The sequence below is a fragment of the Poeciliopsis prolifica genome, unplaced genomic scaffold (assembly GCF_027474105.1).
Source record: "Poeciliopsis prolifica strain line A6 unplaced genomic scaffold, Auburn_PproV2 SCAFFOLD020, whole genome shotgun sequence".
Taxonomy (NCBI): Eukaryota; Metazoa; Chordata; class Actinopteri; order Cyprinodontiformes; family Poeciliidae; genus Poeciliopsis; species Poeciliopsis prolifica.
Genome location: NW_026562395.1, coordinates 5,683,337 through 5,707,201, shown reverse-complemented (window position 1 = coordinate 5,707,201; position 23,865 = coordinate 5,683,337). Strand labels below are relative to the sequence as shown.

At 42.4% G+C, this 23,865-nt stretch overlaps 1 protein-coding gene across 2 annotated transcripts in view; it reads left to right on the top strand.

The window, feature by feature from the left end:
• Positions 1 to 20,555, top strand: part of flrt2 (fibronectin leucine rich transmembrane protein 2) — a 66,536-nt gene extending 45,981 nt beyond the window's left edge. The window contains exons 1-2 of one of the 2 annotated variants that reach the window (XM_055044372.1): positions 8,277 to 8,676; positions 11,591 to 20,555. In XM_055044372.1, the coding sequence (XP_054900347.1) occupies positions 12,008 to 13,987 (1,980 nt within the window). In that variant the 5' untranslated portion in view covers positions 8,277 to 8,676; positions 11,591 to 12,007 and the 3' untranslated portion in view covers positions 13,988 to 20,555. Of the gene's footprint in view, positions 1 to 8,276; positions 8,677 to 11,590 lie in introns of those variants that run through there. The other variant, XM_055044373.1, reaches the window with a different exon arrangement.
• Positions 20,556 to 23,865: the final 3,310 nt, after the last annotated feature.

The following is a 23,865-nucleotide window of genomic DNA, read 5'->3' as shown; positions in this document are numbered from 1 at the left end:
TTTCCTCCCCCCTCTGCTTCCTCAACTCATACACTATGACAGTACAATGGACTTTGAGTAAGTAAGTGTTATAATTCACTCTAATGAAGGTCATTATTATTGTTTGAGCTGCTGAGCTCAGCAAGAGGCTTAGCACAGATACGCCAACACGGTCATTTTTTAGCAATCTTGAAAGCTCGGAATGCGGCTCTGCGAAGCTATCAAGACTCAAAATGCTAACACCTGCATCAGAGTTCCTGCACATTTTCCCAAAAATTTCCATCCACAAATGTCTTGTTTTGCTGCTTTTCTCTGGACTCAGGGATATTTTAGTACAGAACATTTAAGTGGATTGGATTTTTGTTGTTGTTTTGCGCAGTACGGTGGATTCACACAGGGGTTATTGATAGCCGCCAGCGAGAAGCTAAAATCTGCAAACACTTCAGACGCCATCGAAAAATCCTGACCACTACAAATGGAAACTGTCTTGCTATGTGTAGTCTTCCTAATTCCTAACTGGGCATCTCACAATAAATAACCATCTGTGTTATACCATCTGTGTTATACCTAAAAATACAAACCATATTGAAGTCTGTAGAAATGTTGCCAGACAAATAAAATGCAAGTAAAATCACAGGGCTGCCTGAAAATCTTCTGAATGCGTCTAAAACCTGTCAGACCAGGATGAGTCAAGTTATTAAGAATGAATTGATTTTTTCCCCACTGTTTGGTTAAAAACAGTAATAAAAAAAAATCAATAGTGACGATATAATTTTTTCCCCGATTCATAACTGTCGGTGGGATGTCAGCAGTGGAGCCTCCTGCTGTCTGTTTCTGGAGAAGCTGAATTGATGACATCCCGACGAAGAGAGGCAGGACAGTCGGTTCGCTTAGCTGACACATCATCAGTTCGTGAAAGTGTGGTTGGGTCATCTCCGGTTGCACCGACATCGGCAGGTTGCTACCCAGTTCATCCAAAAGGAGGAGCGGAGCCACACCTTCATCCTCCGACGCTTTCGGTTTCTCACTCTTAACAAAGTCAACGATCAAATCACACAGTTCTTTCTGGTTCACTTAAACAATGAACACGAGCGGCACTTCCATCGTCAGTCGAGGTCGCAACTGTCTGCAGCTGCTCTGTATTCAATGCACAAACTTTTTTCTGTATCTTGAATACGAGTGCTCAAAGTGGATTGATGGTAGCCATGTTGACGTTTCACTGGTTGCCTGGGCTCTCTGGATGACAGCCTTCCCTGAAGCCTCAGGAAGCGTCTCTCGTCGTCTCCGCACCAACTTCTCCTGGCAAGACACTTGGGTTCCCGGACGTAGCCCCCAATCGTTAGCGGCACCAGATCTCGGGGAATCGAGCTGCACATTTTGATACCACATATGTGGGTGGGCACGCGGTGGTACGAGCCACATTAACAGCCACAGAAGAAGAATAAATAAAGACGATAAAATAATAGAGATATTCTATTGGGTGTAGAACAATAAGTGGCCGCAATGCAATGCATAGGGAGAGGAGTGACTGCAATGCTTCACAAGTCAGTCACTCCTCTCCCTTTGCCCAAATATAATATTACATGGCAGTTATCTGATATACTAAACAGTAGGAGGACAAGGATGACATGGCAGTTCTGTCAAAGCAATTCTCTTTTTCTTTTTTTTTTTTTACCTCCCCACCCTCCCAGTTACCCTCCATCTCTGTGCGGCCCTCGTACCTCCCACCTCCCGCCATCCCGCTTCCCATCCCTCTCTCAGCGGCACTACAGGGGCTCGCTTGTTGTCAAGTCGGTGTTTTCACAGCCCGGCATCAGCACAGGGCAGCGTTCAGCGAGGATCACGCGTTCCCTCCTCGATCAACTCGCGTCCGAGACCTTGCTTACTGCATGCACCGCCACATATGAAATGGCTCTGATTGAGTGCTGCTAGGCCTTTTGACAGCTTCCCCATCAATTTTAGACTTTTTAAAAAACATTTTTAATACTGCTGATCAATCTTCTTGCCAGACGTCATGTCGTACCTGACATTTTGCTGTACAGTGTCTTTCAAAACTATCTATGTCCTCCGAGTACTTTTACATTTTTTTTCTCATGTTACAAACCACAAACTTAATTAAATTGCATTGCCACTTTGATACTCTTTTAATTATTTACTTTACAAAAGAAAAGTCTGTAATTGAAGCATGTATCTGTAACCATCCTTCATTAAAACTCCATTCTTTCCTCTCTTTCTGCTAGAGGCAGACAAGTTGGGTGTTGACTTATGTTCTCGGTTTCTTCCACTCTTTTTTTTTTCTTTTCCCTTTAAACCTTTTCTGACCAACATATAAACATATGGAAACGGCATTAATCTTTCACGTGCCTGAGAAAACGTAATCAATAGTGTTAACTTCTGCCTCATATGACATCCTGATGTTCAAAATGAACAGACTCAAACGCTTTATTTGAAGGAGAACGGAGCCGCAGCGTTGTTTGTACCGTTGCCTGTACAGCTGGGTGAAAAGCCGGCGTGCTCCACAAGCAAAACATACGGCGTGTTGTCGACTGGCTCGTCTGGTCGGCTCTCCTCAGAGCCCCGCCGCGGCGTGAGCTGTATGTAGATTGATAATCGACAGGCGCAGGCGTAATTACACCGCCCTGGAAATTAATGAATGCATTGATCGCCCACTCTAAACGTAATCAGAATATTTTTCCCTCAAAGCCTGGCGAACCTCGAGCGACGGGGCCCGATTACATCACCGCTCGTCGTGATGCCGCGGTTTCCCACACTCGGGCTCCTGAGAAGAGTCTCGCCGAAGGGAAAGGGGTTTTTAAACACTCACGCTGTTGGCACCTTTGAAGTGCCTCTCAGTGTCCAGATGTAAATTCGTGCAGGAGGGCGGCGGGGAGGAATGTGATAAGCTAATGACGTCTTCAGGGAACAGAGTGGATGCAACCAGGGGGAGAAACATATCTGCATATCTAAGTGGATCGTGTTTTTTGTGTGTGTGTGTGTGTTTTTCTTTTTTAAAACCCATCTACTCTCCGTTAGTCTGAGCAGGAGCAGATGGACGGAGCAGGCTTTGAAGTTCTCTGGGGTCATGGGTATCTGCAGTTTTATCACGCCACGCTTGCGTGCCGAGTAAATATGCCACACCAAAACACGGGGCAAGGCAGGGGGAATTTCCACTTTGAGATTTGAGAGAGGGCTCACATGGATGCTTTACCGTTTCACTCTGTCTTTATGGAATATGGGCAGACGAAATGCCCTGCAAAGGGATTGAATCTACCTACATTTGTCATGTGAAAAAAAAAGCACAAATTCCAATGTACTTTATCTTTTTATGGAGTAGAATAAATATAGAATAAGGAAAATGAAAAAATGGTTTTTTTACAGGCTTGCAACTTAAAAATGCACCTGCCTATTTATCTGCCATTTCTCTATTAAATGAAATCCACAGGTCATCAAGTTACTTCTTATTATTTTCTAATAACAAAACATACATTTTGTGAATTTTTCCTCAATAAATGCAAAATATTATTTGAAAGCAAATCAAAACAAAATATCTGAAGTAGAGTTGAGAAACTTTAATGCAAAAAAAAAGAAAATTAAAAGAGAGAATCTGAAACTAAAGAGTCGACCTCACCCCGCTCTCATGGACCCAATATTTATATCTATTTGGTGTCTGTCATTCATATTTTGGATCGTTCCACCTCTACTGTACATCCTGCACATGCTCGAGCATGGTGATGGCAGTGTCATGCTGTGGGGGTTATTTTTTGTCAACAGGAAAGCTGCTCAGAATTAATTAATGGAAAAAATTCATGGAGCTTAATCAGGATCTAGAAGGATTTGGGCCCCTGAGCTTCAGCCAGTGCAAGAAACATATCAGTCCTATAAAGTGATATATGGTGGGTTTCATACGTCCCCTGGTCAGTAGCTCCATATTGTTCCTAAAGAAATCTACTATAACTTCATAATCTTCAATTACTTTAGTATTGTATGCCATGTAGAGTATGAACGCATGCCACAATTTTTACAGTATGCATAAAATAATCAAACAGTTAGAACAGCGTAGAGTGTAATGTCACAAAATATCAAAAACTTAATCGGGTGTGAGTACTTTGGCAATACAATGCAGTCATCAAACCTTAAAATAATGCACCAAGCAGACTCACTTCATCGGAATAATACGCTTGTTTTTTAAAAAAAGAAATAAAACTAAAGCGCTAATACTCGCCCAGCCTTTTCACACGTAAATGGCGCTCGGCTATTTTCCTTGGCAACAATAAACACTATTAAATTAACGGGCCGTATAATGGCGCCGGTGTGTTTTGTCCTCTCAGGGCCCCTCAGGTAGCTGTAATTTTTATTCTCATTTGCGCACTCGAAACAGACATTCCATAATGCAGCAGCGGCCGGGAAGGAAGTGCACCGCCGCGAAGCACGTCCATCAAAGGCAAAATAAAAACAGGCCGTTTCCTCTAAATCCACTCAATCAATAATGCATGCCGTGCAGAGAAGCTTGATTTATGAAGGAATTAAACGTTGTGGACTGGGGCTTCGCAACAGCCGTCCGTCCCCGGGAAGAGGCAGACGAAATTGGACATGAAAGGAGGGGACGCTTGGAACAACCGAATTGTCTCGTGACGGAGTTGACGAGTCGGGCCGACGCAGCGCGTGAGCGAAATGACAGATGGCGGTTTAAACGGGAGCCTTGTTATTTGCTGCCAGTGGTGTGTGATTCATATATGTTGAAACGGGTCACCAGAAGTCAAACATTAATGCCGCTCGGGAACCGGAGGCGGAGATGAAAGGGAAAATGTGCACCTGCTGACCCGCGTGGATCCTGTGACTCCTGTGTGCCTTTCTGACCTTGACTGCAAAACAAAGAACGCGACAGGTTTAATCTAATTTCTTTTTTCTTTCTTTTCAAAGTAAAACCGGGGGCCTTTGAATCTGCTCGACTTATGGCTTTCATTTGTATTTCATTTCTTTTCTGCCTCGGTGGATATAAATTAAACAGAAACTGCAATAAGATGAAATGGCTTAAGCTGATGTACCGCTGAAATTTGATGCCTGAAATTGCATAACGGCCATAAACTACCACTCTGCACCACTGAGTCGCTTCTTCGTAGCCCAAAACAGATCAAATCTATTTTCTGTCATCATTCAGCTGTCAGGTTCTCATTTAACTCAGATCAAGAGTCGGTTTATTGTACTTTCAGAGGTAAGTTAGTTCATAAATGCTGAAAAGTGTGTAGACCTAGCTAAGATGGGGTTACGATTTTAGCTTCAGTTGGCAAAAATTGGTCCTTTTCCACCATCTTAGAAGAGGTGTTGAGATTAAAATGTCTGAGCATCTGGTGAAAAGACAACTTCCATCTAATTCTGTTTTAAAAATGGGAAATGCTCCTCACCGCCCAGGGTGACGTTCTGCCTGGGGGCGGCAAAAGCATTTAAATACTTTTAAGAGTTCTGCCACTTTTATATTATTCTCCTCTCTGTGTTGACAGTGTTAAATACTCAGCTAGAGGCTAAAGACATGACTTTACAGATTCACTCTCTTTGTGATTACTTTGTGCTACTCATCACTCATTCAAAAATCCGAATCACTTAAGAAACAACTGTTTATAAACTGCATTTAATCTTACTATTTTACTATTTTTTCATTTTAAAGAGGAATGTTGCCATTACAAGATGGCGGTGGAAATACACATCAGAACAGCATTGAGACGCACAATCGCTGTAAAATCTAATATTAATATTAATATATAAGTTATTCTCTACAATAAATGAATGGGTAACACCAAAGAGAGTCAAGTCCAGTCAATATTTTCATCATAGTCATGCTAGCACCATCAAGTTTTTAAGCTATGTTAACTACTAGCAAATATTTGGCACTCTGATCCATAAATTATAAGATAAACGCTGAAGCAGTAAATCCAAACAGGGCCAGGGTTTAACTTATAGTTCAATGTTTTCCCATTGGCTTCCTAAAACATTTGCAATCTGCGTCCGCAACCCTGTATGTTTTCAGAAGCTACAAAACGTACATTTTATAGTTTATAGCTTAATCTTGGTTGCTTTTCCACTGCATTCTCTGTATGAGTAGAACCAGAGGCTGGAATGGTGAGGCGGAGGAGTAGAGGAGATAAAGAGTGCGACAGACACGCGGAACATCTTAGGATTTGGACAGGTGAAGAAGAGGTTATCGGACAGATAAGGCGTGGAGTTATCAGCTTGTCACAGTTGAAAGTGACCCCGGTTGCATAAGAGAACACCGAGTGCTCCAACAAACAATTCACTGGACGACTTGTCATCAGCGTTGAAGCTGTAATTACTTCCTGGTGTTTGACTTGCACTGGGAACAATTGAAGTAATGACCCAGATGAATGCGGATTCAATCAGTGGTCGTTTCTGTTTCATTTCTAAATGCACAATCCAGCAGAGCACATCACATACTCATTTCAACATTAAAGATGGTCAGACATGTTTGATTAGGGTCAAAGGTTACAACCTGAACACCACCTTTGGGTTTATCTTAGTTGGGGAAAAAATGTAAAACTTTCACGATTTATTTCCCCATTTGTTTTTTGTAAGATTATTCCGAGTGCATGAGAAATAACAGAGAGAAGTAGGGGTTTGTATGTATTTTTGTATGTATTTCAATGCATACAAACCCCTACTTCTCTCTTTACAAATTCCAGCTGAAAATCCAACATGGCTGCCATAGTCAAAGAACATTGGAAGTTGGAGCCATTTGCACACACGCTATCAGACATCAATTTTCCATAAAATTCAGAAAAATACTTTGTCCTCGATTTGTAATGCTAATTCTACTGGAGCATCCTCTAGCTAGCAATTGTAATAGATTTAATTTGGGAGTCATGTCACTCTGAGCTGCTTTCTCAAACCAAGCCTACAAACCACAGCAGTGACTTAAAACACTCTGTGTTCATTTTTGCTTCAAAAACTGATGCTAGACATGCCAGAAAAGATGATTGTTGTGGCCCATCACTGAAGCATCAGCAGCACAGATGTACCCAATGCTAATGTTAGCATCCACATGTCTAAAGAAGTATTTTTTTCAAAGAAGCTGCATGGCTGATGAGGGAAACACTTGAAAGCTGAATAAATATAATAGGACTTTGCACCAATATCATGGCTGATTAACCTTGGCAGATAAAAAAAGAATATTTTTGTTGTTGAGCTCATCTCTCTATTCATTCAATAATTTGACAGCTAAAAAAGGGGTTTTTGAATGGAAAATAATTTTTTTTGTTCAATGATTAGATTAAATTGTGATTAATCGTAATAAATTACAGACCAGTTAAAGATTGTTATCGATTCTCATCACTAATAAAACTTCATGTGATGTGTTTTGTTTGTGGTCCAATAAAATACCTTGTGACAAAAAAAAAAAAAAGAAAAAAAATGAAGGAGAGATGACTGGGCTACTGTCCCTTTAAGCCCTTTCTAAACTCAGGCAGAGAGGATGTGTTCAGTTTTCTTTGGAGAGTGGGTGTGGGGGGTGGGGGGCACAGAGGAAGGGTCTGCCCATGGCCCAATTCATGCTATTATCGCCACTGGATGTAAGGTTAGGGTTAAACTTTAATGCTGAAAATCTTTGTTAAATTAGTTCTGCTGTGAGGGCTGATCCAGACAACCCGTGGAAAACTCAAAGGGGTTCAGCTTTTCACTGTTTAACTCGATCAAATCACGAATTAAAACCAAAACTTTCAAGCGAGTTGGAGCTAATCATAAAATATCCCCACATAGCGAGCAGTGCAGCTGAAGGTTTTAGCCAACAAAATCCACTAATCCAAAGAAATAAAGGAATCCGCCGTGTGGTTATTGTTGGGGGGCGGAGGGGGGGTTTATTTATTAATTTTTTTTCCCACCGTGGATGTGACTCCAAGTCGAATGCCTGGATTTTGTGCGTGAAGCGCGGATGAAAGCCGCGGGGCGAGGAGGAGGCTGGGCGAATAACGCGCAAGGATCAAGTCTGTTGAGAGGCAAACTATTTTGTGCAGTTTGAGGGGCGGCGGGGAGGATCTGTGGCTTGGAGCCATCACCGAGCTGCTGGAAGGAGAGGCATTCTTCACGGTGAGGAGGGGGCGGAGGGACGGAGGAGAGGAGAGGAGAGGGAGGGAGAGGTGAGCGGAGCAGGCACGTCGCACTATCAACTGAATCCATCTTGGAAAAACAGCTCGCAGGGAGTCCGAGCTCCGAGTTGCGCAGACAGAAGAAAAGACTTGAGCCTCCCGACTTTTTCCCTTTTTCTTTTTTTTTTTTCTTTCTAAAAAAAAAAAGAAAAAAGAAATAAAAGACGGACGCAGCTGCCCGCCATGGCCCGCCGGAGCGGATCGGGAGAGTGCGTCCTCGCCGCGCGGAGACGGTGTGTGAGCGGGGAGCCGCGTTCCTCGGTCCCGGTGCGCCGCGGACTGTGCTGAGTGGAAGCGGCGGAGCTTCTCGCTCTCGCTCCAGACAGACGCACGCACCCGGTGAAAAAGTGCGGACGGAGGAGGAAGCGGGGAACCCATGCGGGGTAAAAATGTTGCGCCGTTCCGAGGAGTCGTCGGCTCCACGCCGCTGATGGGAGCCTTTTACGCACGGACACGCAGCGGGACCGCACGAAGGACGGAGGACCAGAGAGAGGGCGAAAGTTAAACGCGGCGGCGGGGGATCGAGATGGACGCGGGGTCGCAAAAGGTACGGAGAGCATCTGATGTTAAAGCGGGAGCGAAATGGAAAGAAATGCATGAGGCTCTGGCCTAAAACACATTACGACCCAAGAGTTTTTCTATAATGTATGCGCACAGAACAACTCGACCTCTCTACAGTCATCGCGTTATACACTTTTGTTGTTGTTGTTTTTTTTCCAATTAATTTTACATTTTCAGTCCACGTCGGTTGGATGCCGTGGATTGCTGCGCTGTAGGTTTTTATTTCTCCTCCTTTTCTGTGTGATTTAGAGCTTTTCTCTCTCCTGCCCCCTTCCTTTAGAAATAACTCATTCAGATGAACAGCCCTTTCAAGTGTACCTGATCGCCTTCTTTCTAAAAGCCCCTACCCGTTAGAAAAAAAAAAATAGAAAACTTTTTTTTTTTTATTGTGTTTCAGGCGCTAAGCCCAGTCCTAATCGGATTGTCCTGGCCGCGTATCGCCGCGTTCATCTGGCGGTGAGAAACTGTGCTCCCTCGACTGGAAATGAAATTAAAGAAAAGAAGAAAGAGAGGAGGGGGAGAGATTTAAAAAAAAAAAAGAAAGAGAGAGAGAGAGCACCCCCTGACGCGCCGGTTCCTGTCTCCATTTGACATGAGGGAATTTTGGTGTTTTCCTGTAAACTTGTGCTGCTTTTTGAAGGTTATAATTTGGATTCTTGGAGGCGTTTGATTCACCCTGCCATAATAATCTTGATGCTGCTGCCTTCTGCTGTTGATTCAGCCGCATTTTATGGCCTCCTGCGGTTGCTTATCCTGATCCCCACCCCTACACCACCACCACCACCCCTGAAGCTTATTTGATTAAATTTAGCTCTTTTCAATTTAGAAAAGTAGATCAGAGATGTGTGTCAAAGGATTGCTTCTCTGGCTCCCATCTCCACAACAAGCAAAGGCTGGGGATATTTCTTTAAAGCGTGGCTATATATGTTGCATATTTGGGTTGAGTCGATAAAACCAGTTTAGACGATGATGGTTCGGGAAACGGAGAACCCAGTTTTTGTTCCTGAAGGGTCCATTGACTGAGCATCACGGTCCTGGAAGTCACAGAAAGTAATATTGCTTTGTTTTCTCAAAAAGAGCAAATCTAGCATCACTTTGGAGAAAAGCTGCGAAGCTAATGCTAACGTTGCTGGTTTCTTAGCTAACAGTTAGCTAAAAACTGTGACGTATTCTGGAGCTGCTTCCATATATGTTTGCCAGCGTCTCTTTTCTCACGTGAGCGTCCAAAATGCGTCCATATAAATGAGTGAAGTGTTACATGTTTTTTTCCCAATGAGTCATATGTATGTTCACTCTTTAAAGCACTCACTTTAGTAAATGGATCTTATAAGAATAGTCTATTCTAATAGGCCCAATCGAGGTATTGGTGGCATACATACTGTAAAACTGCATACACACACACACACACATATATATATAAATAAAGGTGTGAGATATTTTTCATAACTAATTAGCTATGAATTCTTTTGCTTTCATGTTTAACTAAGGGTAACATGGTGATTTCTTCACTTTCTAATCTATCCATAGCTACTAATCCCATAAAAAAAACTGCAGCATATTTTTCCACGTTTATATTTTAGAATTGTTAGCGTAAAACAAAAAAACCGGGACCAGTCAATGAGACGTGATCAGTACATCTGTTGATCCATCGATCTTTTTTTTTTTTTTTTTAAATACATTTTACCCGTTATGGATGCCAGATGTAATTCGCCCCAAATTTCATTAGCGAAAGCGTCCTACTCTCTTTAAAAGAGACATGAACTCTGTCTGTTTTCCCAATCCGTCTCTTTCTGGCTGCTCCAAACCGAGCAGGAACCCTTCATCTACACTCATGGCCACTGCAGTGCTTAACATTCAACTCCTCGCTCCCACCGCTGTGGCCGACTCGGGGAGGGGCTTTGGTCAGAGCTGAAAGCTGCAGATGACGACCACTATCTTTAAATCACGCAAAGATGGCAGAAGAGGTGTTTGATGACTTGTAAAAGTTGAAATAATGGATCTGGAGGGGTGGTGCTAGTGTTGGGGTTGGTACTCAATATCTCCCCAATGCTAAGTTATGTTTATGCATTGCAGCTTGAAGGGGAATATGATTTTTCCAATCCCATTCCAGTTGGCAGGTCATGTATGTTACGCCGATCCGAAGGAGGAGCCGACACGCAGTGTCTCTATTCCTCGACTGCCTCTGCTCCCCCAATGTCCCTGGCCTTAAATCTGCACGTCATTCCAGTCTGCGCTGGTAATGACAAGCTCCTCTGCGGGCCACCGGCAAAACAGTCGCCTCTGTTTACAGTAAGCAGGCGTATTTACTCGTGCACCTCTCCGTGCAACGTCTGCGCAAGCAGCTGGAAATACAGAGAAAATAATAACAATAAAAGCAGGTTCAGCTCTCATTTATTCCCCCTTTCCTCATGTTGTCTCCTCACCAGGTACCGTCTTGTGCATCCATGTTGGCACTTAGAAAGCCGATGTCTTTATTAGCCTTATCTCTTTTTATCATGCTTTCCATTAAGCGGGCCCCGATGTTGCCGAGAAGCCCTCGTGAATCCATGAGTGAGTGTCCTTGCAGTGCTCTATTACCTCCTTTGATAGAGCGCGAGGGGAATAAAAGCCTTCTTTATGTCTGTGAGACCGGATGTGCGAGAGCTGTTCTGAATATTTATCAGATGGCTCCTTTTTGTTTTTTTTTCCTATATAACATAGTCGGTATATAATTCCAAACAATATGTGACCTGGGTTGTCTATTCAACAGACAGGGACACATCGATGGAAAAGTGTGTGTTTGTATGTTAAATAAAGGTACATAAGGCTCGGAAGAAAAACTGAAGTCCCTATTTTTCAAGAATTAACCTTCCTTGGAAAAAAAAAAAAAACTTATCGAGCTTCCCTTCATTTTCCCACAGGTCTCTGGATCCAAATGCCGCCCCCTGCGGGCTCCGCGGTGGTCTGGGACCAGCTGTGTGTGACGGACAGGCAAGCGAAGCCTGCGGCGGCCTACTCCTGTGAATCTTCAAATTGGCCCCGGCTGAGCTCTTTGTGGCGCGGCGAGTGAAGGGTCCCAACATTGTTTGACGTCTCAGCATGGATGGAGTCACCGCCGTGAATGAGGCTGTTGCTCTTCAGCTGAGGACTAGCATTTATGGGATTACTGTCTTTGTTCCCAACTAACGGTAAATTGTTGGTAGACTCTCCTTTGGTGGACATTTTTGGCCAGGTCTGCTTTTTTTTGTTTTTGTTTTTTTTTGTGGATACCAAAATTGCCCTTTTTTGAGGGAATATATTTTTAAAATTTTTGGTTTTCCGTTTTTTGGTTTTCCACTATGGAGTTTCTTTCTGGACCGTGGAATAAAGATTGGGCATCATTTTTGCAGTTTTGGTTGACTGTCATCCTTAGCCTTCAAATGCAGTTCAGCCCAATTGCTTCTTGCCCCCAAGTGTGCCGTTGTGACAAAGCGTTTATATACTGCAACGAACGCAGCCTGACATCAGTGCCTCTGGGGATAGGGGAGGGCTACAGCATCCTCTTCCTACACAACAACCAGATCAACAATGCCGGCTTCCCTATGGAATTTCACAATCTAGAATCCATAGAAGTTGTTTATCTGTATGGCAACCAGCTGGATGAATTCCCCATAAATCTGCCCAAAAACACAAAAATCCTGCATCTTCAGGAAAACAACATACAAACAATCTCCAGAGCAGCCTTGGCTCAGCTGAGTAAACTTGAGGAATTGCACCTTGATGATAACTCCATCTCTACAGTGGGGGTGGAGGAAGGGGCCTTTAGGGAGGCGCAAAGCCTTAAGCTCCTTTTCCTTACCAAGAACCACTTAAGCAGTGTTCCTATTGGCCTTCCTGAGGACCTGAAGGAGCTGCGGTTGGATGAGAACCGCATAGCTGTTATTGCAGAGGAGGCCTTTCAGAATGTGACGCGCCTGCAGCGTCTCCTGCTGGACGGGAACCTACTGACGGACGAGGGCATAGCACCAGGGACTTTCAGGGACCTGGGCTCTCTCCGAGAGCTGGCTCTGGCTAGGAATTCCCTCACCTTTCCCCCACCTCTCTTACCCAGCCAGTCTCTGGTCAAGCTGAGTCTGCAGGAGAACCTGATCGACCAGATCCCTGTGGCGGCCTTTGCCGACCTGAACAGGCTCGAAAGACTGGATATTTCCTCCAACCACCTGCAGACTCTTACACAAGGAGTGTTCAATGGCCTGTCGAGCTTAAAGCACCTCATGGTGCGCAGCAACCCCTGGCGTTGCGACTGCTCTGTCAAGTGGGTGGTGGTGTGGCTCAAGTCATTGCCGTCCTCCATCAACGCCAGAGGGTTTGTGTGTAACAGTCCAGAGAAGGTGCGAGGCATGACAATCAGAGAGCTCACGCTGGATATTATTGAGTGCCCTATTTTCCCTGACCAAACACCCTGGCCCACCCTCCGCTCCACACCCCCTCCTCCACCCACCACCGCCCCTATCACAACCATGATTTCCACCCTCATCACCACATCTAACCCTTACTACTTTGACTCCCCCTCTCCTCCCTTACCACCCATCCATAATAACCCCCCTGGGCCACTTCCCCCCTATGAGGATCCCCTTCAGATCTCCTTCCATGTGATCAACTCCACCAACATCGAGGTGAGCTGGGCGTCCTATTTCACTGTCACAGCTTACAAAGTCACTTGGGTCAAAAGTAGCCAAAGGCAAAACGAAGGGATGCGGGAGAGGACGGTGAGCGGGGATCGGCGCCACTTAAGCCTCGCTGACCTCGAGCCCCGCTCGGTGTATCGGATCTGCGTTCACGTTCTGGACACCCTCAACTCCTACAGACCAGGAGAGGATACTATCTGCTCCGACGCCAGGACCAAGGCGCCCGCTTCCACTAAGCCTCCCGGACGCGAGCAAGCCCCGCAGGACACCCTGAACTCCACGCTGCTCATGGCTGGGATTATAGGCGGAGCGGTCCTCATCATCCTGGTGACGCTGCTGGGCTTGTTCTGCTGGCACATGCACCGGAAGAGCCGGTCGTCCTCGACCAAGTGGAAATACAACCGCGGGCGGAGAAAAGACGACTACTGCGAGGCGGGAACCAAGAAGGACAACTCCATCCTGGAGATGACTGAGACCAGTTTCCAGATAGTGGCTCTGAACAATGAGCAGCTGCTTAAGGGAGACTTCCGGATCCAGCCCATTTACACACCCAACGGGGGCATTGGATTTAGAGACTGTCACCTCAGCAACAACAGCATAGCCTACTGCAAGAGCAGCAATGTGCCCAGTACAGAGTTCTGCCACACGTGATGCAGAGCTCGGACGGATACGGACCAGAAAAAACTGCTTAAATACACACTGTTTGTGTAGATGACATCTAAAAAAAATATACAAAAATTCTAGTGAAATATAACTGTACCATATATATTTCCAAGATATGTCTACAATGTAATTTATACTGTGGATAATAATGTGGGATTCTCTGCTATCTTTTTTATTCTTAGAAAAAAAGAGACACAAGTGGGGTTTTTTTCTTCTTTTTTTTAACCAGCAGGGTTTTGAAAGTCGTTTCAACGGTCAGTACTGTACACGAACATAGGTTTGTACAATCACAGCACCCTGGTGTAGCTCCTGACAGACAAATATAGCGTCAGCCTCGGAAACGAAAGGGCCGCTCCGGAGGGCTGGGATCCTTTTGCTAACCACAGAAACAAAATATGACCTTTTCTGGTTATTATCCTCACAACTCCAAAAATGATTATTCCCTCCCACCCCAGTCACTCCCTGGTAAACCAGAGCAAGGGGAATTGAAGCACTGCTGATTAGTGTTGTAAAATTTATATATATATTTATATAAGACCACCTTCTTATTGACAGCAGCCAGACAGGAAGTGAGTAGGTGACTCGAGGTGATGGAATTGTGGATAGAGAATGTCAAATTTGAGTATTTGTTGAAAATTTCCCAAAAGTGCCACACGATGATAAAACGCGTCTTTGTTCTGTTGCTTCACAGAGGAGGATGGAAATAGTCGTGACACAAACAAGAAGTCTAGGAAAGGATGTTGTGCAGCTTCCAGCAAAAATAATTAATGTGGGCTTAGAAGCAACAAAAGGATTGTTGTCTGTAATGAGGAGACTTGAAGCTGCATTTCTAATTGTAACGTGCACTTCTGTCTTTTTCTTGGCCTAATCTTTTGGCCACAAGGGGGCAGGTTTTCCTTCATCTGCTGAGTGTGGGACCAAGTAACGGTAGAGAGGCCAGAGAGATCACTTTACCTCCACCGTTCGTTCTCCCCAGAGCCTTTTGCCCAGACAGCATTACTCACGCTCAAGCAGCATAGTCATGCTCATCGAGCTACTTAATGACACGGAAGCTTTTAAAACTAACAGTGTTTTCAGCGTTTGGTGGCTAAATGATATGGATTTTCAGCTACAGCATAAAGATTCCTCTGAGATTGGAGCAAGAACGAAAGAGGGGAGGAATGATGAATTTGCAGATGGCTTACACATAACGCTAATTATACACCTACATATTTCATCCTTGTCCCGCCGTTTATTAGACATAGTGATGAATTAGAAAATGACTTTGAGATCACACCCCGCCCATGATCACGCCGAGCTCTTCGCCTAGCTCATCATTATTTATCTCTTTGTCCCCACCCAGCACCCCCACCCCCTGCGAGGCGCCTTATTTCATTTTCGGGTTTGCTCGTCTCACACGTTTGTACCTGCTCTCTTCAGAGCGACAGTAGCTGGAAGGATGACTCGCACTCTGTCCAACCCGATTTACCCTTCATTTCTGGGCTGCATGCTCTTGATCCCTGCATGGGCTCAATTAAAACCCTCTTCCTGCCCTCCGGCTCAGACGCAGCAGCAGCAGCAGCTCTTCAACGTGTGAGAGGTCTCCATTTATGCACTTCTTAGGACTCTATTTGATCTGACACAATTTGATTTTAAGGCGGCCAAGCTTAGAGAATTCCCACCCACCTCTTTCCTCGTAATCCTACCAAAAAAGGAAGAAAAATATGTCAACCGTATTTTCACTCGGCCGCATGAAGCCCGCTCTCGATGAAGCAGCCTGTAACTCTTTGCGAGGCTCCACAGACGTGTGCAAACGTTTGCAGCGGCAAAACGTTCCAGATTTTTCCTTTTCCAAAATCTCTTGGTTTTAATTTCAGCCATGATTACTTGTTTTAAGGCATCCAAATCCCTGCTGCTAAACAGTGGATCACTATGGTAAAACCGTTCGACAATTAGCAAGTTAAATGACGACTGTTTTTGTATTTGTTTTTAAATTGAAGTTAATTTCTTAAAGAGTGACGAGTCCATTTCCATTAGAAAGGATTGGATTTTATAAAAGCACCATATCAAGTTGGAACAGCACCAGCGTTTACAGTCTAATTTACAGTAATTGCTACACAAACACTATTGTCAAAACAACCACGACCTCACAATTTCCAAGTTGGAATTGGAGGTCGGTTGCTTTTTTTCTGGCAAATTATTTGCTTTGACTGTGTCTGATTTTATAGTAATATTCGATCACATTTCCTAATAATCCGACCTGAAAACTGGGAGAAAAATCTGCAGCGCCTGTTTTTTCCTATCGGCTGCATGAAGCTCCCTCTGGAAGATTAACTTTAGTTGTTGGAATTAATTTTACAGAGTAGATGAACATTTAGAGCTGAAAAAAAAAGAAACACACTTGTTCCAGGTCATGGAGATAATCGGTGGAAGTATTTATCCTCAGAGTTCTTGGCAAAATTAGCTTCACTTGTCAGCAATTCCAGCAGCAGCGGTTGATTATGTTTTTAGCTAATTATATTTTGCACATATATTTTGCATCATTTCCTATGTCAGCCCTGGTAGATTTATATGTTAAATCAGATTTGAAACCTGACGGGGAACAAAGCAGACATTTTAAGGGAACATTTTTACAAAAAGATCCTGATGTTGGAGCTGATTCACTGCTATGTGCAGTTCCTGCATCTTTCATTATGTTTCTCTTTCACACATTTGAATCTGAGGCGGGAAAACTAGCTTAGCATATCGCAAACGTTAGAAATGGGCAAGAGGTTCAATTCAAACATAAAATGATTCTCTCCAGCTGATTTGTTGATAAATTCACAGGCATGATTTATAATAATTGGTCTGAGTCCGGTCTCGCGTGTGTTTGGGTTTAATCTAAGCAACTGGCTGCTTGCCTTTCAAATAATGAGGCATCAGTTTAGTCATTAGTTTTGAGAGTGAGGTATGTTGATTCAACTTTCCCTTTAAATATAACATAGTCAGCGGTTCTGTGTGAAATAAAATCTAAAAAAAACCCTGAGGTATTGCATTCTAAAAAGCCGACAAAAATCAGCTTGCTAAACTTCTTGTTATTTCATTTTCCTTTGTATGACCTGCCAATTCAGCTGCCTTTTCATAAACACCTAGAAAAATAAGAAAGCAACCAACAGACATTTCTTGATTGTCTCCATAAGAGTATCACAGGATGTGAGCCTCACTGGATCAAATTTTTTTAATTCCCAAACAAAATCTATCAAAATGTTCTCAAAGCACATGTCGGTTGTTGCATTCACTGGCTCAAAACTCTGGGAATTCTGAGGTTTGATATGTTAAGAGACTTAAAAAAAAAAAAATTTAAATATTCAGTGAATCGTTTTGATAACAAAGTACATTAACTCTGTTCACAAAGCGAAACCCATTAGACGTATTACTTGCACATACAAAGCTGTTTTCAAACTTTTATTTCTCTCATTTATGATAATTTTCCACTTCAGCCAATGAAAACAAGGCACTTAAAGTTGGAAGATGACAGACCAATAAAAAAGGACAGCAAAATGTTTAGATTTTAATGTTCACAGTTCAGAAATGTAGGCTTAGTAAAAATGTGTTTCATACTTTATTTCACAAGCTTGCTTTCAAAATGTACTTTTAATCCGACCAAAAGCATCATTGGTTGCATATTCTAATTTATTGAATATACCTGGCATCTAGGGCCAAAATTGTGTGATTCTAATATTAAAATAAATTTGTTTTTAATTTTCAAAACATGTCACTGTTGTGATATCTATTTTAGCTCACCAACTACACCATAAAGAACCAAAATCATCTCCAAATGCATGTATTTTACTGTAAATTAGAGATTTTTTTACAGTGCAGTAATGCCTGCCTGCTCAATCGATAGTTGAAAGTCTAGTGTTTCTGCTGCTGTTGTTTTGTGGGCCGGAAGGTGAAAAGTTTGGGAATCGGTTCTCTACGCAAATATTGCCCAAGTCGGACACGATTAGGCGGGTTAATCATCAGCTTCTGTGGTTACCGAAGCCTCCCCGATTTTTTTATCCCACCATTTTTCTACCAACACCTGCATATCAGCTCGCCCTGCTCCCAATGTCCAGCGACGGAGACCGGACTAGCCCGCCGAGCGCCCGACAGGTCTCCCGGTTCCCGCCGTCCACGCGCCGTTCCCGCGGAACGCTCTCCCACGCGGCGACGCGCCGCCGTCAACCTTTGTCTGCCCATGCCTTTTCAAAGACAGAAGCCCCATTTTAAAGCCACCTGCTGGCCAAACAAGTCAGGTCAAATCATTGCCGCCTAGTATCTGCCCCGTCTGTGAATGTTTAACGGAGACGGATGTTTGCCTTGCCTTCATTTTGCTAGCCACAGAGAGCTAACGGGGCGAAAGATGGGAAGAGACGTCAAGGAAAGCACATTTCTTACAGAGCCCGAAGAGGCAAACAAACCGTTGGCATCGAGCGCTCTACCTAACCGTAGACGGTTGGTCCAACGTTTGGTGCCAAAAAATGAGCCTGAGCAGGCAGCGGTGGAGCTTTGGTTGTTTTAAGGCATTTCTCATAACTTTGCTGACAGAACGTGGCGTCAGCGTCAGGACCAACAGAAACCCTTTCACAGTGTTCCCTTTGTGTGTGTGTGTGTGTGTGTGTGTGTGTGTGTGTGTGTGCGCGCGCCGAGACGCTAACAGGCATGTTTTAGTCCAAAACCAGGAACAAAAAACAACAGAAAACAAAGATGATTGGACTTTTGTTGTAAAATACAAATAAAATTAAGACACAGACTTTTTATTTGTTATTCTTTGCAGCCCTCAACAGATGATAGAAATCTGAATGTTGCTTTTGTATCATACAAACAAACTCGCAGGCAAAGAGAAAAGAAAAAAAAAAAAATCCACCTTCCCCTCCACCCCCACAGTCCAAGATGGACACATCTGCAACCGTTTTTCTATCTCAAAAGTTTCTGCTACTTTTGTGTACCTCGAAGGAGTTCTGCTGCTTTTTTTTTTTTTTGACCGGAGTTCAAATACAGCTGAATAAAAGCATACGAAATAAACACATGTCTGAAATTTTAAGGCGTCTAGACAAAGATGATTGTTTTTGTGTCATATTTTAGAGGCTGTGATTCTGGCGAAAGTGAGATGAAGAGTGTCAGAATGCGAGAAAGCGTTTAGTTTAGTTTTTTTTTTGGGCCTGTACATGTTTGGTAAACGAATGTTCCCATCATAAAACCATAATGTCAAAACATAATGCATCGTTTGATTATTTTAGTTTGAAAATGCAAAATACTCGGTTCTCAGGGTCAAAAATGGATGAATAGAGATTTGAATTGTGGTTGAAATGATCAAATTTTGAGTGTAAAAAAAAGCAAACAATTTTTATTTCATCGGCGCTTGTGACCTTAGGAAGTACCGTGTCAAAGTTGATGTCACAAATATTTTTTACCACAAATAATGAAGGAGCAAAATCATACAAAGTGAAAACCTCTACAGTTTGGAGAATGACAATAATAGATAGAAAAAAACAATAAAGATAAAAAAAACCTCTGAAGCATTTACTACTGCAACTTCAAATATGGAGGCTGTTTTCATTGGCCGGTGGATTTTTATTATTTCATTATATTTAAGAAATATGTGTTCTTGTCCTTCTTTGACCCGAGAAATACTGACTGCTTGCATTTCAATGTCATATTCTACATTTAAAAATGCAAACAAAAATTCTTTGTTTTTAGGTTGCCATCATTTCCAAAGAGAAAATCCAAACATTAAGACACATGTGAGCTTTTGCACCAATTGTTTTTACATTGTGGGGTGAAGAAAATCATTGACATAATATTTTAATCACAGGAAAAAACAAACAAACTGCATTTTAAATTGAACATTAATTAAAACCTCTCAATAATTTTGTTTCTTAATTACTGTTTCTGTGAACATTCAACATGGATGAACTGTTCACATTAAAGCGTTTTTTTGTTTGTTTGTTTTGTTTTTGAGTCAAAGACTCTGGGTTCATGTCATCTTTACTCCATACCGACAAAACCAAATTATTAGTGACATTTTTAGTTTTTTTTTTTTGCATGTACTGTATTTAGCTTCCTAGCCTTTCATTTTGTTCTCTCACCAGGTTTTGGACTGGCCTTTTTTTTGTTTGTTTTTTTCTTTTCTCCGTCTCTCTGCTGAAGAAAATCCCCGGAGGTGGTCGAGCTGCAGCGTGAGCGAGCGTCCGCAGAACGCTTCATGTGGTTCGCAGGACGCAGGCTGGAAAAAAAACAAAAAATAATTGAAAAATTTTTTTTTGCAGTGCATGTAAAATGGCTTCGTTCAGAGTACCAGCTTCTCGTTTAGACGCGGCAGTGTTACATTAGCCATCCACACCGAGACATTTTTAGGAACCAAAGTTGATTTTTTTATTTTTTCTTGGTTTTGTTTTTTGTTCTCATGATGAAATATTGATGTTGTTCCATGTATGTGCCTTGAGGTTGAACTTACAATGTAAAGTCCTTGAAACCTTTAAATGTTTTTGCACAAACTGTAAATACTTAAGTGAAGCTTTTGGAGAAATAAAAAGAGCCATTGGATTTAAACTAACTATTTTTTCTTCTTCTTCTTCTTTTTTTTTTTTCTTGTGAAGTCACCCAGCATTCTTGGGTTTTACGCAGAAGCTGGCTAAATTTATTCTGGGTCAGACGGTCGTAATTCTGGGTCAAAGATTTCAGCTATCCGCGTCTCGCTGCGCAGCGTAGCGCAGCCGCCGCAGCGAGCCGGGGGAAATCCAGGCTTTGACTCGTATGGCACTGGTTTAATCCCAGAGTGAACTATTTCCCCTAAACTCCGTCCCAGTTTGGAAACCCACATTAGCCCGGTCCTAATTCACTCTGACAATTAACCGCAGCTGGAACACGAAAGGGCGTGTCACCCTGGTGTTTGCAGTGGGAAGTTTCTACAGTCCTTAAAAGCCCCCAAAACGTCAAAACGTGATTTGTTATTACAGAAGTGAAGGTTTTATGGAGAGGCTAACCGGGTGAAATGAACTGTGGCTTCTGGCGCTGGCATCCGCCACCTTGTTGTTCTTCCCTCCTCCTGTGCTGTCCACTTATATAAAAGTTATGCCCTCGTCAACTTTTTTTTTTTTTTACTAAACTTATGCTCCCAGCTTTAGAGCTAATGGCATAAAGCTCCACTATGGGTTCTATGTGATGTGGAAATCTTTGTTTTCTAAGAGAGAGAGGGAAAAAAAACCCCAGAGCTTTAGGATTTGGTTTGACCCAAAGTACAGTAATAGCTTTGAACGGCGCCGGGTCTGAGGAAGGAACGGTCTGGACAAAATCCTAAAAGCTGCGAGAAGCGTCGAGGTGTTTAGGCAGAAAAACGAACCGTCAGTCGTGCAGCAATGCAAGTGTTTCATTTTCATGCTTCGCAGCTCAGATTATTGTCAAAAACCTTTTGACAAACGTTGGCTGAGTCGTGCCAACCTAGCAGAAATAACCTGTTTGGTTCTTCCACGTTTACTGGTTAAAATATGTGCATAAGATTGCGCTCATAAATGAACATCTTGACAAAAAAAGGCCAAATATGACATTTTTAAAATAAATATCTGGATTTATATGCAGAACATTCATGTCCAGGTAAGCACGAAACCTTTCCGACACCTGGAATATTTACATTTGAAATTCTAGTATGGAAAGAAACTTTCTCTTTAAAAAAAAAAAAAAAAAAGTTGTTAAATTATTTAGATCTTTCTTGTGTATAAAACAAACCCTTCTTGTAATTCCTGGTTGATGTTGGAAAGCTTTTTGCTGTCGCCATAATCTTTAGTTGCCTCCAGAGTTTTCCGGGTTAAAATCTGGTTTTGCCACGAAACCAGATTTCAACCACAAAATGTCAATTTAAGAGAAGCAACACGGTAAGATTGAAGGATTATATTAAACCTAAATTTGTCAAAAGCTTAAGCAGTTGTGGGGTTTGTTGCGCTGCATATGTGAAAGGTTGCAAAACTAAATCCTTCCACCTTGAATTAGTAAAAGTCTGGAGAGAAAAAAAATCACTATCAGAATGTATCTTTTTTGTATTGCATGTTAAAGATGTTTTACATTTTTAAAATAAAATTCTACCTTCTACATTTGATGTAACTGTGTGTGCCACTGAGTTTACCTTTCACAATTCAAAAGTTTTAAGCAATCCCATTAAACCGTTTCTAATTCCTGCAAACTGTGATTGGAAGGTATTTTATTCTACGAAGCTAAAATAGTTTTTTTTCTCTTGGTTTTTGTTACTGCTATCTGATCAGATGACTTCCAAAGCGTCATTCTTTGATTTTCCTGATGACGTGGCGCTAAAGGCCTTATCCAAATGCTAATGTTGGCAGCTAATAAGCTGTTGCGCAATAAATCTACCTTCTTAGCAGCTGTATTCATTTTTACTTATTTGCATATCAGTTTTATGTAAGGAGTTTCAAAGAAGCAGATTTCTAAAGTATTTCTTTTCATTGGAGAACAAATGCAGGCAAAGCTTCACGTTTGAACTCTGAGAAAAGTACCTTCAGCAATCAACAAGCTGGGCGCTATTGATGTTTGTCAATGAAATGATCTCCTTGGTAAAGATTTACAATGAGGCCGACACGCAATCAAAAATAAGCTGCTTTTTTTGAACATCAACAGTATTTTGAAGACGCTTCCTCACTGCACAGAGTCCGTTTGCAATGCAGCAAGTCTGCGAAGTCCATTCAGTGAAACTACGGCGGGGTCAACCGGGCCCAACTCTATCTCCGGTCCTGACACAATAAAAGCGCCGGCCACCATCTGAGGCCTGATGCAACCCACAAACAGAGCCGTGCAACCAGCTCAGCGTCTGGGAAGTTTCCCACGGTCGGATTCGTTGCTTCAGTTTCCCTGCGGATTATTTGTTTGCGAGTTTTGAGCTCACCTGCAGCGGCTGGAAAAGGTTTACACGACCTGGTTACGCACCATCTTTTTATGATGTGATGAACCGTATTGAAGGATTTTGTAAGTTGTATTGTGGAATATATAAAAATGTCAACAGAAAAAAGAAGTTACATTTAAAAAAAAAAAAGAAAAATGTGTTTATTGTTTTGATTCAGGTCTACAGTTGGCACTCCATCCATCTTGAATGAACTTTTACCGTGTTTTTTAAGTGGTGTTGCGATTATTATACACGTACATGTTTATCAATGTGATTTCTCTTTTTTTTTTTGCCTTAAACAGGTTTACAGGCAGACTTTAACTTATGTCTTTCTCGCTTCCACTCCTAACTCCTTCGTTCCCTTTAAACCTTTTCGCCACCTTTGTCTCTCTTTATGTTTTCCTTGTTACGTTTGAAATAAATGTAAAAGCAACTTCTAGTTAAAGTCACATGTGTACAGGTAAGAAAAACAAATAACTGAACCCCATTGAAATCCTGCTGGTTTGTATTGATTCTGGTCTCTTCCTGAGTTCAGACATTAGTTTCTAAATGAACATGAACTTGTTAGCTTTGCATTATTTGAGGTCTGAAAGCATCATTCCTGTTATTTTGGACCATTTCTCATTGTTTGCAAATAAATACTACATTTTTGCTTGGGATTTTGGAGACATGTTATCAGCAGTTCACAGAATTAAACAAAAAAAAAAAAACGTTTGTTTTACTCAAAAATAAACATGTAAAGAGTGAAATCAGAGAAACTGATCATCTTAAGTTGTCTTTGAGTTTTTTTTTCACAGCTGTACATCCATTGGGTGAAAGTAAATCCATTGGGCCTCACGTAACAGTTTGGAGACGGGACGCGTTAAAATAAAATAAAATAAAACAGTTGCTTCTCTGCTACCTAGAGAACTTCTCACAGTGGCGCCTCCCACTTAACCGGGTCTATAAACCACTTCCCGTTTTGGTCCAAACCGTCTCT